An 18,793-nucleotide genomic window follows, 5' to 3' on the forward strand; every position below is an offset into this window, starting at 1 on the left:
AGTTCAATATCTTTCAGACTCCAAACCTACTAATTAAGACATGCAGTGCCCCTGGGATGAGAAAACAATTAAGCAATTGACTTCATTAAATTAGCTTTCATTGATTTATTTAGAAGTTTACCTCCCAGGTTTATACTTTTTTATTAAACTTTAAAATAGGAGTTTACTAGTACTAAGTGCCAGTAGATTATATGGCATAATAGTATTTTTTATTCTTAAAAGTAATGATTAGTATTAGAAGCATTTCATACCAGTCTAGTCTTCACTTCTCTTGCCAAAATATTGATAAAAATGTATTTTGTTCAATTTTTGGTTTCTGAGATGATTTCAGTTCTTTGGTGAATATTTTATTTCTTATGCTATCTGATAATGAGTATTCTAATATTTGTTCTATTAAACAGAAAGGTTTATTTTTAATTAAGGCATAAGTAGTGCCAAAATTAAAATCGAGGTGATACATAGAACAAAATTTCTTATTACTTCTCAGCGTAGCTGGCAAAATCCATACAGAATTGTTTTTGTTCAAAATGAAATTATTCTATGTCTAAGTCACTAAATAGAGCAGCTGTATATATTAAAGGCAATTAAAAATATACTTTTTTACATTGATAAGATCATATAATATTACAAACCAAAACTCCAAAACTAATTTAATGAATCATTAAATTAAAATTATCAAATATTTTAATAATAATTATTTGATAATTTTAATTATTGACAAAAGGGTAGAAATCAAAAGCATTAAAAACAATTAGAATTTGGGGGACTGTCAATGTATCTGTTGCAGACACTTGCAGATTTCTTAAGTTTTTAAGCGTTACTTTCTAAATATTAAAGCAATTAGAATTTATGAATTAATACAAGTTGTCTTAATATTTCCATATTAAATATTTATTATTTTAAAGATTTTATTTATTTATTTATGAGAGACATAGAGAGAGAGAGGCAAAGACACAGGCAGAGGGAGAGGCAGGCTTCACGTAGGGAGCCCCATGCAGGACTTGATCCTGGAATTCCAGGATCAGGCCTGAGCCAAAGGCAGATGCCCAACCGCTGAGCCACCCAGGCATCCCTCTATATTAAGTATTTTTATTTTTTTTTATTTTTTTTTTTAATATATATTAAGTATTTTTAAAATCACTTTATTGAGGTAGGGTTGACATACAAAAATCTCTGCATATTTATATGTACAGCTTGATAAGTCTGGAGTCAAGTATACATCCATGAAACCATCATCACAGTTATAAACACATCCATCATCTCCAAGAATTTCTTCCTACTCTCATTATTACTATTATTATTTTGTAATAAGAATACAACATAAAATATATCCTCTTAGCAAATTCTCAAATATAACAATACTGTATTATTATAGGTAGTGTGCTATACAGTAGATCCCCAGTTCTAGACTGTTCATAAGTTTTCTCATATTAGCATTGGGCACTCATTAATCATGCCTAATGTCTGTTTTGACTAATGAAAATGTTAGCTTAGGATGTTATCTACCTCAGGAAAATTTTGAACTAATGTTTTGCTTTTTGTTAATACTCTCCCTTGGTAATTGGCCAAAAGTTACAGGCTATCATATTTCTATTAAAAAATCCAAAATGTTATTTAGTATTGATTGTGAGAAGAGACAGGATGGATAAATGACAGATTAATTTATTTTTTAACAACACAAAAATCAATTGTATTTCTATAAACCAGCAGTGAACAACTAATTTATGATTTTAAACATTAAAATTGCTTCTAAAATACTACCTTAAATATTGAATAGGGTGAATTTTATATATTTGCCCCTGATAGACCACTCCCAACACAGAAGAAATCTCATAATTTCAACACCAATAAAGTAAGTAGAGGAAACGAGATTGTTGAGTATCTGAATCATGAGAACGTTTGAATTATGAATGAATTATGATCTACCTTTAAACTGGTTATGTTTTTAAAAGTGCTTCATTTTATAGTCTTGTTATTTTACACTAATGGTAAATTGGTATCTCTTTCAAGCTCTGGGATAACTAGAAATATTTAAATGATCTAATATATTTTCTAAACACAATGAAAAAAAGGCAAGAAAGATTTACTGAACTCATTTTTTATGTCTGCTAGATATTGTGTTTATTAATTAGGAAGCATTTGGCTTCAAGAAACAGAAAACCAGGCTTAAATAGCTTAAATCAGTTGTTTTCTTAATTGAGATATAATTGATATATAGCATATCAGTTTCAGATATTCAACATGAAGATCTGATAATTTGTATATATTACAAATGATCACCACAGCAGGTTTCAAGTATTTGTCACGTGTATATTGTTAATTTTTTTTCTTGTGATTAGGACTTCAAGATATAGTTTCTTAGCAACTTTCAAATATCCAATACAGTGTTAACTATTATCACCATGTATGTTACATCCTCATGACATATTTTAGAATTGAAAATGTATACCTTTTGTCACCCTCACCCCCCTTCACCCATTTTGCCTACCTCCAGCTCCTTGCCTCTGGCAACCACCAGTCTATTTATCTGTGAGCTTGGGTTTTGTTGTTTTAAATTCCACATGTGAGATCATAAAGTACCTGTCTTTGTCTTAATTCACTGAGCATAATGCTCTCAAGGTCCATCTATATTGTTGTAAATGGCAAGATTGCATTCTTTTTATGGCTGGATAGTATTCCAGTGTGTGTGTGTGTGTGTGTGTGTGTGTGTACACATGTGTACCATTTCATCTTTATTTATTCATCAATTAATGGGCACTTAGGTTGTTTCAATTGGTTGTTGTAAATAATGCTGCAATAAACACAGGTACATATATATTTTTGAATTTGTTTTTGTTTTCTTTGTATAAATATGTGTAATGTGTAGTAAGATGAATGTGGGGATAATTACAGTGTGCATATGGGGGACTGTGGGAAAGAGATCTTAGGGTAAGAGTGGTGGGGCTGGTTGGGGAGATGGGAGACCTGAGTGGGAGGTAGGTTATTTAGTGTGGAGTCTGCTGCATGCTTTGTGTGTACATTTTGGAATGTGGAGGAAGCTGTGGAGCTGTGGGTGTGGTTCAGTGTGTGTGTGTGTGTGTGTGTGTGTGTGTGTGTATACTATAAAGGTGGTGTGTGTGTGAAGGGTGGTGTCATGTATACACAGCTTTGTGTGAACACACAACAAGATAAAGGAGGAAGAGCTGGTTTAAAATATGGAGATGGGACGCCTGGGTAGCTCAGCAGTTGAGCATCTGCCTTCAGCTCAGGTCGTGATTCTGCAGTCCTGGGATCGAGTCCCACATCGGGCTCCCTGCGAGAAGCCTGCTTCTAACTCTCTGCCTGTGTCTCTGCCTCTCTCTCTGTGTCTCTCATGAATAAATAAAATCTTTAAAAATAAAATAAAATGAAATACGGAGAAATATTCAGGCATACTATTATATGCATTGATATTCTACTTAAAATTGAGCTCTAGGAAGTTTTAATTTATAGCCGTAATATTTAATCTTAAATATTCACTTATTTGGTTATGTTCAGCATACCACTGATTAGTGAAGTATATGTTGGTATAATAAATATAAGTAGTTTTTTCAAGAAGGATGCCTGGATGGCTCAGTGGCTGAGCATCTGCCTTCGGCCTGGGCACGATACCGGGGTCCTAGGATCAAGTCCTACATCGGGCTCCCCACAGGGAACCTGCTTCTTCCTCTGCCTCTGTCTCTGCCTGTCTCTGTATTTCATAAATAAAATCTTTTATTTATATAAATAAAGTACCTTTTCAAGAAATTAGCTATTAGAAAATGCAGTTTTAAAATGGACTGTATAGGGGCACCTGGGTGGCTCAGTCAGTTCGGCATCTGCCATTGGTTGCAGTCATGATCTCAGTCAGGGTACTAGGATCAAATCAAGCCCCATATAGGGCTCCCTGCTCATCAGGGAGTCTGCTTCTCTTCTGCCCCTCCTCCTGCTCATGTGCTCTCTCTCTATCTCAAATAAATAAAATCTATAAAAAAGCAAAAATGGACTGTATAAACAGGTAAAGGAATTTTCAGGTCACTTAAATATTTGTGTAGGATTTATTTGTAGTGAATTGGCTTTATTTTTACATAGGCTTTCTATGAAATTTGAGAGTTAGAGGTACTCAAAGAATCTTTTAAAAAATGGTCACATAAAGATGACATTTTATTGGATTTTTAGATTTAAGTAAAGAATAGATGTATGACTGACTGCATGAGCCAAAACAACAAAATATTAGTGGAAATCATTTATGCACTCTAGGAGGGAGTCTGGAAACTGCACTTAGTACTTTTTTATGATAGATATTTTTAGTGTATTTCTTACTATACTAGTGTTTGCAAATACATGCTCTGTGTCTTTAAACTTTTGAGCCCTTTTTTGCACATTTGGGTACAGTGCAACCAAACTTAAACATGGGAAACCTTCTCTTCCCTCCCTAGTTTTACAGTCTCCACTCAGAACTATCTTTGCAATGGATACTACTTAGCGATTAGCTCTGTGTCTTGTCAATCAAATCTTTGTCCCTAGCAAACTGTTTTGTCACTGTAGTAGAGCTCTTGTGCTGAAAATTTATCTTTAACAGAGGAAGAATGCTTTTTAAAACAGTCCTTATGAGATTTAATTTAACTTAATTTGCTCTGGAAAGGAAATGTCTCGTCTCTGGTATGGAAAAAAAGGGAGAAGACATCAACCAATTAATCATAAATATACTCTGGTAAATCTTAGTCAATGATTTCAATTTCTCTGTTTACTAGTCTTTATGATGACATGATGCAAAAATATACAATTCCTGAAAGTTTAAGCAGAGAGAATATTTGTAGAATACAAAGTTGTATGATTACAGAGAAGTGTGAAGTACTTTATTTCTGCTAATCCTAAATATCTTCAAAAAAGGAAATGAATAAACTGTAATTTTGTTTTGTATAAGTGTATTGACTTTCCTAGTTTACAGTAATAGGAAATTATTAAATCTTTATTACTACCTAAATTTTTAATTTTAGTTGTTGTAGGAAAATATTCAGAATTTTTTTCTTAAGAAATTGAGTAGAACAATCAGAGTGAATTAACTTTAATTTTTGACTGGATCCCAGACTAGGGGCATTTATAATATTGTGTATTAAGACAATTATTTTAGTTATCTTGAGAAAAGTCTCCTTTAAACTATTCTAAAATTTTCCAGCGGTGCTACCTAATACAAAACTTTAAAAGATACTCACTCTAGCCAGGAAAAATCTCAGCCTTACTATTTTGAGAATCCTGTTATTTTTTAGTAAAAATATGTGTGTGCATTATTTGTTAGAAAATATACTGCCAGTTCTTTCTGTGGTAATTCAAGATTATAACTTGCCTTATGAATATTATTTTTACTGTAATTGTGGATGATTTAAATAAAGCTAGACACATACTTAAAACCAAAAATGACTTTGGAAGATGCCCCCCATAGCAGCTTACTACTCATAAATGTTAAGCACAAAAAAAATACTAAAATTATTTCAACTAGTGTTAGTTTTTGTCAGGCTTGAGAGTACTTTGTTATGTCTTTTTATGTTTAAGTTGAATAATTTCAATTTTTTGTTCATGTTATATATCAGCACAGATGTAGGCATCTGAAGTGAACACAGCTTTCTTTTTAAAACCAACAACAGTGAAACATTCATGTATTTTTTTATTTGCAGCTCAAATAACTGCTTGGCATTAGTTTGCTAAGACTTTAATACAGTTTAATCTGTTATAAATACAGACAAAATTGTGCATGTTTTGAATTTTATAGATCATCATAATGTGCATCACAAACTTACCACACTCAACATTTCCTGTTTTTAACCTTATAGGAAGCTGTTGTGTGATCTTGTCAGATATGAAAGCATGCCTCTCACTGGTCTTCAGCTTGGCTCATGCATATAGCTTATGTATTATTTCATTTAACCTTCACAGTAACCTTGCAGAATCAGCATTACTCCGCATTTTAAAGATGAGGAAACAGGTATGAAGTAATTACTGAACCAAGCTGTTATGGAGCACAGAGACAGCTTTATTATCCCATTCTTTACCTAACCAGGATGTATTTGAGAGATTTTTAAAAATGGGACAGTACAGTATGTTGTGTTCTGATGTGTAGACAAATTCAGGTTCTGGTTTTCTAGCTGTTTTCCTTGCCTTAGAATAGATACCCTAGAAGCTATAAGGCAGGAGAAAAACTTAAGAAAATAAGATTGAAAAGATTAGCAATTCTTGTTTTGTAGATTGAGATTTCCTATAAGATTTTGCCTGAAAAATCTCGTGCTTTAAAATCAAAAATAGAAAATGATTCTTCTAGGGACACCTGGGTGGCTCAGTGGTTGAGCATCTGCTTTTGACTTAGGACGGGATCCCAGAGTCCAGGGATCAAGTCCCACATTGGGCTCCCTGCATGGAGCCTGCTTCTCCCTCTGCCTGTCTCTGCCTCTCTCTCTCTCTCTCTCTCTCTCTCTCTCTCTCTCTGTCTCATGAATAAATAAATAAAATCTTTTTAAAAAATAAAATGATTCGGGATCCCTGGGTGGCGCAGCGGTTTGGCGCCTGCCTTTGGCCCGGGGCACGATCCTGGAGACCCAGGATCGAATCCCACGTCGGGCTCCCTGCATGGAGCCTGCTTCTCCCTCTACCTGTGTCTCTGCCTCTCTGTCTCTCTCTGTGTAACTATCATGAATAAATAAATAAAATCTTTAAAAAAAATAAAATAAAATAAAATAAAATGATTCTTATAGAATAACAAATATTTTATAGCTTTTCACAATTTGTCATGTCAACTGATTAGTAGAATGGTGTCTATAGATCTCACTGATAAACTGTCTTATAGCTGGTATTAATATGGCTATGTATTTATGTAAACCAGGACAGTTTTCTAAATGCTCATGTATATAGCATCATATTTTACCTCACAACTAACTCTGTGTGTTAATCAGATGTAGATTATTTTCATTTTTACAAATAAATTAATTTAAGACTTGGAGACATTAACTAATAACGAATAGGTAAAATATGTTCTAAAAGACATGAAATGAATGTAAACCTTTGCCATTTAGCTTCAGTGAGAACCATATTGATCAGGCATGCTTGTTAACTTTCCTGTCTTTATTTTTTTTAAGGCCAGTTTAGAGTTTATTCTGACACACAACCTAAACTTTAATTTCTAACTATTTATTTGAAGCTATTTATATATTTGATGTAACCATATGCTTTATCCTGCCTTTTAAATGTCAATAAATTGTAATTTGGTTGAGCGGTATAAGCCTGTTTTATAAGAGGAATTTAGGCTTAATCAGATTAAAGTCACAAATCATTAAATATAGCAACACTGTTTTATCTCTATCAATATTTCATTAAACTAGTCACCATTTTCTTTTCTATTTAAGCCCTCATATGTGACAAGATAATTTTTTATACGTAGGCTTTCATGTATGCAAACAAAGGAGAAAAATCCTGTCATAAATTATTTACATCTCTGCAAGAAATAAGTCCATAAGAAGAGCCACTTTAAACATAAAAATCTTCATGACCTTGGTTCAAGATAATAATCAAGTTAATGAGAAAAATAATTAAGCTCTAACACTGTGTACTAAAAATAACATTGTATTATTCTAAACATTTAACATTTATTTAATCCTCATGGTGAAAATTGCTACTCTCCTCTCCATTTTCAGACACAAAAGCATATAGCTGTCTTACTACAGCCAGTATATGGTTTGAATCCAGGCATTCTGGCTTTAGCGTCTGCCCTTAAATTCTTTACACTTTCTTAAAATCTTCACAGCATAACCAGGGGAAAGGAATTAACATTTATTTTGTATATTTAATGTATCATTGTTTATTTTATATATGTCAGATATGTTATCATTACTCATAAAATACTTAAAGTATTATTTCTGTTTGAAAGACATAGAAATATAGAGATTAAATGCAGTTGCTCAAGTTCACAAAACCTAGTAAAAAGCAGAATTAGAATTATTTAAGGCAGAGGTCTGAACCCAAAGTCTGTATTCTTTCTGCTATACTGTGTTGCCTAGTACATATTCACAAGATGTTTATTAACTACTATATATACATCTTATTATATGTAAAACATCTGCTTTCTAGTTAACAACCTAATTGAAAAGATATATACATATATATTCAGTGTAGAATATTTTTTCTTTATTATTTGACTTAGTAGTTGAAAAGCATATGTAAGATAGGAGGCATAATAATAAAATGAATATCTATGATCCCACTCCCCAACTTAAGAACTAGAGCATTACCAAAGCAGTTGTATGAGCCTATGTGTTCTCTCTGTCATCTCATGTTTTCCTCAAATTGGTAACCACCTCTCAGAATTTTGTGTTTGTCCTTCCTCTTCTTTTTTTTTTTAATTAATAGATTTTATATTTGGAACAATTTTAGGTTTACAAAAAAATTGAAAAGTACAGAGTTCCCATATACCCCTCCCCACACCAACACACACACACAGTACTCCTGTTATTCACATCTTGGTATGGTATATTTGTTACAAATTATGAACTAATATTATACATTATTATCATCCGAAGTCCATAGTTAGTTTACCTTAATGTCTATTCTTTGTGTTGTGCATTCTGTGTAATGACATATACCATTATAGGATGATACAGGATTGTTTCACTGCCCTATAAGTTCTCTATGCTTCCTCTAGTTATCCCTCTTTACCTGAATACCCAGTAACTGCTGATCTTTTTCGTTTCAGTAGTTTTGCCTTTTCCAGAGTGTCATATAGTTGCCATCACACAATATGTAGACTTTTCAGAATGGCTTTTTTCACTTAGTAAGATACATGTAATGTTCCTCGCTGTCTTTAGATAGCTTGATTACTCATTTATTTTTAGTGCTGACTTAATATTCTGTTGTATCAATATACCAGTGTCTTGTATCTTTTCACCTATCAAAAGACATCCTAATTGCTTCCAATGTTTGATACTTCTAGTAAAAAGCTATTTTGGGGGTAGATTTTGTGTGAACATAAGTTTTCAACTCATTGGATAAATACCAAGGAGCATAATTGCTGGATTATATGAGTATGTTTAGTTTTGTAACAATCTACTAGACTTTTCCAAAGTGGCAGTACCATTTTGCACTGTACCAACAGTAAATGAGAATTCCTGTTGCTTTACATACTCCCCAGCATTTGACGTTGTCAGTACTTTGGATTTTAGCCATCCTAAATAGGTATGTAGTAGTATCTCATTATTTTAATTTGTATTTCCCTGATGACATATGATATTGAATTCCTCTTTGCCATCTATATGCCATCTGTCTTTGTGAAATGTCTGTCTGGATGTTTAGACCCTGAGTAGGGAAATATTTTATTTTTCTGTAAGAAATTGTAGAAAATTAGTATGATTTCTTCCTTAAATGTTTGATAGAATTTATCAGTGAATCCATTTGGATTCACTCCAGATGCTCCAGAGCTAGAGATCATCACTACTTTGAGTTTCTTCGTAAGTACAGAATCAGCTACCATAGTATATGCGTCGTTCCTTTGCAAAAGTCACTATAATAATAACGGCACAAATGGAAATCTGCCCAGTTTATCTCTTTTTTTAGTTCTTATGTCTTTCATAGCTTCCAACAAGGTTGCATAGCTTTTTTATAGAGTATCCTGATGTTTCCTGGTAACTAATTCATTTTAGTTGGCTAGAACTGGGCCTCATTCTTTCTATTTTAGAAGGTTAGTAATTATTAATTCAGTTTCTTTCATCAGTATAGGCCTACTCAGTTGATCTATTTTTTTTCTTGTGTAAGTTTTGGTGGTTTGTATCTTTAAAGGATTTGGTTCATTTCATCTAGGTTATCAAAGTTTTGGGTATTGAGTCACTTATAATATTCCATTATTATTTTAATGTCAACGGGATCAACAGTGATAGCCCTTCTTCATTTCTGACATAATTCATTTCTTCTTTCTCTTTTTTAGTTAGCTTGGCTAGAGGTTTATCAATTTTATTGAACTTTTCAAAGAACTGACTTTGTTTCATTGATTTTTTTTTTCTGTTGATTTCCTGTTTCCAGTCTCATTGATTTCTGCTCTAACTTTTTTATTATTTATTTTTTTCTACTTAAGATTTAATGTGTTTTTTTCTAGTTTCCTAAGATGGAAGCTTAGATTATTAATTTTAGATATTTTCTTAATGTATGCATTTTATTTTATGAATTTTCTTCTAATTCCTATCTTCACTACATCCCAAAATTTTGATACTTTGGAGTGTTTTTTCCATCTAGCTCAAAACATTTCAAATTTCTCCCAAGACTTTCGTTTTGACTATGCATTAATTAGAAATGTGTTGTTGAAAAGTATTTGGGGGATTTTCCCACTATTTCTCTGTTACTAAATTTTAGTTCTGTCATGTTCTGAAAGCATATTTTTTATGATATCTATTTGTTAAGGTATGTTTTATGGACCAGAATGTGCAGTCTGTCTTAATGATGTTCCATGTGAGTTTGAGAAGAATGTGTGTTCTGTTGTCCTTAGATGAATAGTGTATACAAGTCAATTAGATCCAGTTAATTGAGGATGTTTCTCAGTTCAACTATAATCTTACTGATTTTCTGCCTGCTGAATTTGTGAATTACTGATAAAGGAGCTTTGAAATCTCCAGTTCTTAATAGTGGGTTTATATATTTCAAGATTACGTAATGAGTGTTCTTTCCCCCTGACATACTATGGAAAATATTAGATTATTCCCTTTTTATGAGATTCACTTCTTGTATTTATTGTTCCAAAAAGCCAAAGCAATAGTTTGAGTAGTTTACAGGTTTCTTTTTGACTAAAAGAACAGTGAATATATCTGCCTTCTAATGAAAATCTATGAATCACCTGCAAATATACTTAAGAGGAAGTAATTTTAAATATAGATTTATTCAAATCAAAACTTTGATAATATGTTCTCTTTTCAGTTCATTCTGGATTACATCTCTTTTTCCTCTATTCTGTTTTTTGGCTAATTTATGATTCTTTATTTGCTTCTTTTATACCTTATTTATTACAGTTCCATGAAGTGTTATTTTGAAACCAGTAGTTTAGGGCAAAAAGAAGCGAAGTTTTAACATAATCCAGGTCTTATTTTGTAATAAAATGTTGTTGTGTATGTACAGAACAAAGGTTATGTGATTTCAAGGATAATGTTGTGTGCCTTTTCATTAGCTACTACAACTTAGATTTTCTCCTCATTAAACATATTTTTAGGTACCAAGGTAAGTATAAATGGCATTGACTAGATATATTTGTCTTTCTACTCCATTTTCCTTTACTATGGAACAAAAGTAAGAAATAAGTAAGGGATAAAAATGGCATTTTCATAGTTATCCACCAGACTTTTCTTAGTTTGTCAGGAAGTTGGGGGGGGATGGGAGATTTTGGTTTGTTTGTGGGGTAATTTCAGGGGGAAGTACTGGAACATCCTGGAAGGAGGACTGTTAGACTGTGGTGTTGGTCTTTATGAACATGTTTTTATTCATGGGTCTTAGAGAAACTGTGTGTTTTCTCTAGCTTTAGCTTTTGTTCTATATTGGTGGTGGTTGTTAGTTCTTTAAGTTTTTGTTCTGTATTGGTTGTTGTTGTTAGTTCCTTTGTAATAAAGATGGGTGGATTTAATCCTGCCCATACATTTATTTTCTGTGAAAATAAATGCTTAGGGAATACTTTCTCTGTGTGAGAGTCCTTTGTCAGACTGAAAAGACTGGAGAGTAGCACTTAATTCTGTAGAGAGTAGGTCATAGTACTTAGTTCTTACAGAGGGGATTTGGCAGTATGTGCAAAATACTTTATTCCTCAAGAAATGACTCTAGCAAGACAGTGAATATACTTTTAATTGAGGTCTTGGTTTCTTTGACTGTGCATCCTTAGTATTGGAAGTATGATGCAGGACATATTGTAGAGATATGTCCATTTTCTGAGGTTTAATCTTTTTGGGTAAGTAAATTCTGTACATATGATTTACCAAAGAGATAAAAACTAATTTAAGACTAATTCTAGTTCCATCATACATGCTTGGAATCTGTATCTCTTTATTCATTTAATTTGAGAAGATGACATATTATCTGTGTACTCATTTTTTCTGTATTAATGCACAGACCCTTTTGACAGTTTTTTTTTTTTGTATCTACAACACAAGTAAATATTTAGGATTGAAGAAATGAGTTTATAAGTCCCAAAATACAGGCTTTTTACAAAAAGAGTGTGAATGAGAAAAGGTAGATTGTGACATTAAAGAAACTAAGATTTGACTAAATGTTATAAGCTTATACTTAGGATAGGCAGTTCATGGTTCCCTCACTGATAACTCCTACTCAGTGCTATTGATAGAGTTAGCTTGTAAGTAATTCCTTTTGTGAGCATAATTTAGTTTTACTTCCATCGAAGAATTGTGTTTATGTGGTAAAATGAGCTTTAAGAAATAAGTGTAAAACTAGTATTAACAGCCCAGGTGGCTCAGCCGTTTAACACCACCTTCAGCTCAGGGCGTGATCCTGGAGACCCAGGATCTAGTCCCACATCGGGCTCCCTTGCATGGAGCCTGCTTCTCCCTCTGCGGTGTCTCTGCTTCTCTCTCTCTCTCTCTCTGTCTCTCATGAGTAAATAAATAAAATCTTTAAAAATAATAATAATACTAAGATGCTGTTGGCCCTTTAAAAAAATAGAATGCTGAGTAGTAGGAAAGTCATATAATTTGAAAACTCTTGGCTAGAAGACTTGATCAGTTTGAATACCACGGGAAAAGGGAAAATACAGCTGGCCATTTAATATTTTGTGGAGATTTCTTTTTCTGGTCACAAAAAACAAGGCCATGATTTTTTAACTTTTAGGACCTTATTTTTCTTTCATCTTTATTGAAAACTTTTTGTTTTTAATTGAAAGATCTTTAATATTTTTATCTAATCCTGAAATTTAATTGATTTCAGAAGAGTCATAATATACTAGATAGTTGAACTCTCAAAACTGAAATATTTTAATATCCATAAATAAATAAGGAAGGTCTTTGAACATTAAATCCCTTTAGTCCTTACGGTAAATTGGCGAAAAATGATTAGGTAAAAGTAATGTTAGTAATAGTAGCTATTATTTACTGTGTGCTGGACACTGTACTCAATCATTTATATGTGCATTTTATTTCATTTCATAAAAAATGTGCTCTTATTATTTCCTTTGTTTTATGAAGAAAAAGATAAAAAGGAGTCCAAACTCAGATCCATCTGATCCTCTAGAGCTTGAGATCATAACCATTTTACATTTCTTTGTAAGTCGGGAATCGACTATCATATTGCATACATACATTGTTGCTTTGTAAAATTCAATATTATGCTAAAACAGAAATCCAGTTTCTTTTTACTATTCTCATGTCTTTCACAGCTTTTAACAGGTTCACATAACTCTTCAGAATTTCCTTGATATTTACAAGTGGTTAATTTATTTTAGTTGGCTAGAACAAGAGCTTTTTAAAACCTAGGTTAGAAGTCAACTCTTTCTGAGCCAGTGATTCAACTGCGTTAATCACAAAATGAATCTGCTTTGGCTCAGGAGAATCAGCACATATTAATGACACAACCAGAATTCACTTTTTTATGGTTTCTGTTTTAGGAATTAGATTACAATCTGAGAAGGTTGTAGTTGTTATATCAACCTAAGGAAACTTGTCTATTTTTGTGGACTTTTTGTAATAATGTTCCTCTGTTCTATATGGCTTGCAAATACATTATACAAGAGACTGGTCTAGGCAATTATTTAAGACAAAGAATTTTTCTTAGGAATTTAGAATGTAGGATAGTTATTAAGTTTTAGTCACAAATAACTGTTGCAGTACCAACTGTAAAGAAATAATATAAAGACAAAAATTGAAAAGAGTCATGTAGACATGCCTGAGAAGGTACTGTTGATTAGATATACTTCTGAAAATCTAATTTTTACTTTCATTTTTCTTACTACTTTAGGTTTTTCAATGTACTTCATATCTTATTCTTGCTTCCTCCCTTTTTTTCTGATACAGATCATGTGGCATGGGTATGTTTCTCACCTTTGCTTAGAAGAAATGCTTCCAGCATTGCCATTAGGATATAATATTTGAGCTAACCTGATTTGGAGAGGAGACTTGAACTACATTTTCTTTGTAAAATGCCTGCCATTATGATTTTAGATGTTTTATCTTTGATGTTATCTTCGATGTTAGCAAAACAGCATGTTGTTTTCTGTAGTGTTTCCTTTATAAACAACTATTATTCTATTTATTGAATCAGATTCTATCTGTACGAAGCAGTTCATAAACCTTATATTGTTGTATATAGGACTTTTAAACTCAGTCATGTGTATTTCACTGTAGTTTGATATAGAAATCTCCTGGATTTTCAGCATGGAGTGGGGAAAGAAACCCTGATTACAGACAGTTCTCTTTCTCCATTTAAATTTCTCCATATTTTTTTTGTTTTGTTTTGTTTTGGCTCTTTTTCTCAACTGTCAGTGGAATTATTGTCTTCCTGTCTCCATATTCAGGTAGTGTCAGTGGCTGAGTATCACCGCAGGATCGATGCTCTAAATACTGAAGAACTGCGCACACTCTGCAGACGTCTCCAGGTGCCCCATTCAGTAGTTTAAACCCCTCCGGAGAGTGAATCCTCCTTGTTTTTAGTGTCTCTCGTCAGGGCAAATCTCATTTTTAAAGGATTTGTCTTGACTGCAGCACTAAAATAGCCCATCAGAAAATTCCTTTTTGTATTAAAGAGTACAGTTTTGCCTTGAAGAGCTTCAGGATTATACTTTCTGCCATCTTTTCATTTTAAAAATATTCAGAGGAATTTTCTGGCATTGTAGAACTGTTCTCAGTAACTGTGTGTTTCTTAAAGCAATAAGGAGTGTTCATTTAATTTTAACATTGGAAGAATGTCTTTGGGTTTGAGGATGAATCTTTACTCAGTAGCATCTGAAAGATGAAGTACTATCAGAAAATTTGAAAACCTTTTAATGCAAAGCAAGACTTTAATATTTTCTCTTCTTTAAGGCTATTTCAATTGTATCAACTCCACATCAAATATTTTAATAAGCTAAATTGTTTTTGTTTTTGAGGTATTCCTGGTTGGTATTAGAAATACTTTGGAATAGTATACCCTACCTACCAAACTAGATAAATTATTTAAAATTCCATAAAATAATCTTTGTGATTTCTTTCTCTTTTTTTTTAGAAACAAAGTGATACAGTTGAACTCATTTTTCAGTTTTGTGTATTATTGTGTGTTTTACTCTTCTTAATGAGATATGCTTTCATGGCTGTGCTACATCTACTGAATTATTTTTTCTTTTAATGCTTCTCATGTTGCCTTGGATTTTTCTTTTAACTTTTCACATCATCAGAATAAGGGTAAAACATGCTGATGATGTGAAAGAATTAATATAGTATTAACTTCTCATCACCAAAAAGCAATACAGTTCTAGAACATGTATTGATTGAAAACATGCTATTTAGGTTTGGTAAAAAATCTGTTAAAGAAACAAAATAATTTAGCAAGATTTCATTCTTAATGGAATCAGTCTCTGTGCATTGCTGCATTTTAGTTATCTGCTCCAATAGAATTCTGTTTTCCAATTTAAAAGTTTCATCAATAATAGATACGTTTTATAGCTTTTATTTCCTAATGTTACTGCATTTTATATATTAAAATAAAATTAATATGGGACGCCTGGGTGGCTCAGTGGTTGAGCACCTGCCTTTGGCTCAGGGCATGATCCCGCGGTCCTGGGATTGAGTCCCACATCGGGCTTCCTGTATGGAGCCTGTTTCTCCCTCTGCCTACAACTCTACCTCTTTCTGTGTCTCTCATGAATAAATAGAATCTTAAAATAATAATACAAATTAAATTAATATGAAAAAGTATCAATAGAATAGATTGTATCAGAGTTTGAGTTAATCAACATTTCTATCATTTTAGGAATGTCAGATCATTTGCATCATGCAAAAGCATATATTCTTTTTTAATGCATTAAATTTATCTAATTTTTAAGATATGGTTATGAAAAAATTAAATTTATCATGTGACCCCAAAGCAAAAATAATGAAGGCAATTTTTAAAGTAATGGTAACTTTTTCAGTGAAGCAGCTAATAATTTGTATGCACACATACTCATAGAAAGTTCTTTAAATTAAAACTTTGGCACCAGAATGTTTTCTTAATTATTTTTGGCAAATTTTATGTTTATCATGAAAAAAAAATCCCACATATTTTAAATAATTTAGCACAGATAAATAGCAAACTAGCTGGCTCACTTTTGCCCTTCAACGGAAAAATTAAAATTTGCATCTGATTTTTCCTTTCACACAGAAATATGGGTGTTAATCATTTTCTTTCTGTCATACAGTAGATGAGAAAAATGTCTGCTTATAGTTAAAAGATCTTTTTCTACATTGGATATACCATTGTTATTAGATGGATGGACATCTTTGCCTTCTAAAATCCTAAATTAAAGTTTTAGCCCATTTTTTAAGGTGCAAAGTTTTATTTCTCTCAAAAGGCAGAAACTGTTTATTGCACGTTGCAGTCTTATATTAACATGCTATTGCTGTTTACCTCTTTAGATTACTACAAGAGAAGACATAAATTCAAAGCAGATTGCTCCAGCAAAAGCAGACCTGGAGTCTGAATCTTTTCGACCAAACCTAAGTGATCCCAGTGAACTCTTACTGCCAGATCAAATTGAAAAGGTATGACATACTTACATATGTGCATTTCAGAGTATGTACCCATAAGAGTAAAACAGCCTCTTTTCAGTTCTTCAAATTAAAGAAGCAGGGTTACTGCTGTTAGTCTTCCTTTCCCGTGAAGAAAAGTAAACAAAATACAGCAACTAGTATAATAGAAGATATTAGGAGCAGACATTAAAATAAACAATAAATAAATAAACAATAGTGGGGACACCTGGATGGCTCAGTGGGTGGGCATCTGCCTTTGACTCAAGTTCTGATCCCGGGATCCAGGATGGAGTCCTGCATCGGGCTCCTTGTGGGGAGCCTGCTTCTCCCTCTGCCTGTGTCTCTGTCTGTCTCTCTCTCTCTCATGAATAAATAAAATCTTTAAAAATAAATAAATAAAATAAACAATAGCAATTTAGATGAGACACTATAATAGCCAAAATTTAATTTTTTACTGTGTACTAGTTACTTGCTTTATGTGATTATCTCATGTAGTTTTTTATAGCACCTAAAGGGATTGAATGTGCACTCTGCACATTTTATGAGTGAAAAAATTTAGACATAAAGAAATTTAGTATCTTGCTCAAAGTCGCAGCTTTAAAATGTTGAAACTTGATTTCTAGAGCCCATTATTTGAGAAGTTATTAATAATTAAGCTGTTAGTCCATTCAGTATTTTTGTTAATTCAGTACAGAGGGTAAAAACAGTGAGTAATCCCTATTTCTTGTCTTTCTTTTACTCTGTGTCTTGTGGGTCCTGTTCCTTTCTTTTCCTGGTGGACAATTATTATTTCATGCTGAGAAATGCAGTTTTTTCTTCAAGCATCTCTGTGTCTTTGAGAATAATTTCTACTGTTATTTGAGTAGCCTTCAATTTTATAAAGTTCTGTTACATTCCAGCTGGCATTACTATCTTGCACGTTGACAATAGATAGCTATCAAGTAAAATGTTAACATTTTGTTTTGCAAAGCTTACCAAGCATCTTCCACCAAGAACAATTGGCTATCCATGGACTCTTGTTTATGGCACTGGGAAGCATGGCACAAGCTTGAAGACCCTTTATCGAACAATGACAGGTTTAGACACCCCAGTGCTGATGGTGATTAAAGACAGTGATGGGCAGGTATGAAAAGTAACTACATAGATACATTACCCTTTCAGAGATTACAGTAAAAGTAACATTTAATATGTTTTTTGATAAAAATTATTTTCATTAGTGTATTTTATTAAATTTACTGATAATATTGAGTACTTCTAATATACAAGACATTGTTGAGTGATACAGAGAATAAACAAGAGCATGGATAAAGGGATTATAGTCTGATAAAAAAGAATATGTGTACCAGTATCAAGTGTAGTGAGAACCTAGAGAAAGCAAAAGGGGTGTTTAAAGCAAGGATTGTTCATATCTATTTGGACAAGGTCAGAATGAAGTTCATTGAAAGAGTGAATATTGTTAGAGTCTTGAAGCATAGGTAGTTTTAAAACTTAAAGGTAATTGTGTGAGAATGATACCAGAACAAAACCATAGGAAGGCAAGAGAAATACTGATTTGTTCCTGAAACATCAAGTTAGGTCAGTTGCTAGGATTGGAGAGTGAGAAGATGAAATAGCAATATTAATTTAAAAAACAAAACAAAATACTACTACTTCTGACATTTTTATTGTGCTTTTCCCACCCATTTAACTAATCACTTATGCATTATCTTATTTAATCGTCAAAGCTCTATGAGATTGATACTTTTATAACATCACTGTTTTGAAGAGTTAACTATGACTAAACGAATTTCATCAACTTTCCCAGAGTTATACAATAAAGGTAATTGCACAAAAATGAAGGAACTGCTTACCACATGCCATAGCATAGATAAGTGTCACAAATGTAACGTTGAGTTGAAAACCAGACACTAAGGAGTAACTATCTTATGATTCCATTTAAAGAATGTTCATAAATAGGCAAAACAAATCTATGATATTCAAGCTAGTTAGCTTCCTTGGGGAAGTGGAGGTGGTGATGAAGAGGAGGCACAAGGTCAGCTTCCAAAGTGCTGATGATGTTCTGTTTCTTGATCTAAATGAAG

The 18,793-nt window shown here is 32.6% G+C and overlaps 1 protein-coding gene across 7 annotated transcripts in view; it reads left to right on the forward strand.

The window, feature by feature from the left end:
• The window catches only part of OXR1 (oxidation resistance 1), a 282,656-nt gene that overhangs the window by 257,273 nt on the left and 6,590 nt on the right, over positions 1-18,793 (forward strand). For 3 of the 7 annotated variants that reach the window (XM_077846944.1, XM_077846942.1, XM_077846945.1), the window contains 2 exons: positions 16,599-16,724; positions 17,683-17,835. In XM_077846944.1, the coding sequence (XP_077703070.1) occupies positions 16,599-16,724; positions 17,683-17,835 (279 nt within the window). Of the gene's footprint in view, positions 1-4,544; positions 4,712-14,524; positions 14,606-16,598; positions 16,725-17,682; positions 17,836-18,793 lie in introns of those variants that run through there. The other 4 variants (XM_077846943.1, XM_077846941.1, XM_077846946.1 and 1 more) reach the window with 3 other exon arrangements.

Source organism: Canis aureus, chromosome 14 (assembly GCF_053574225.1).
Source record: "Canis aureus isolate CA01 chromosome 14, VMU_Caureus_v.1.0, whole genome shotgun sequence".
NCBI classification, from domain to species: Eukaryota; Metazoa; Chordata; class Mammalia; order Carnivora; family Canidae; genus Canis; species Canis aureus.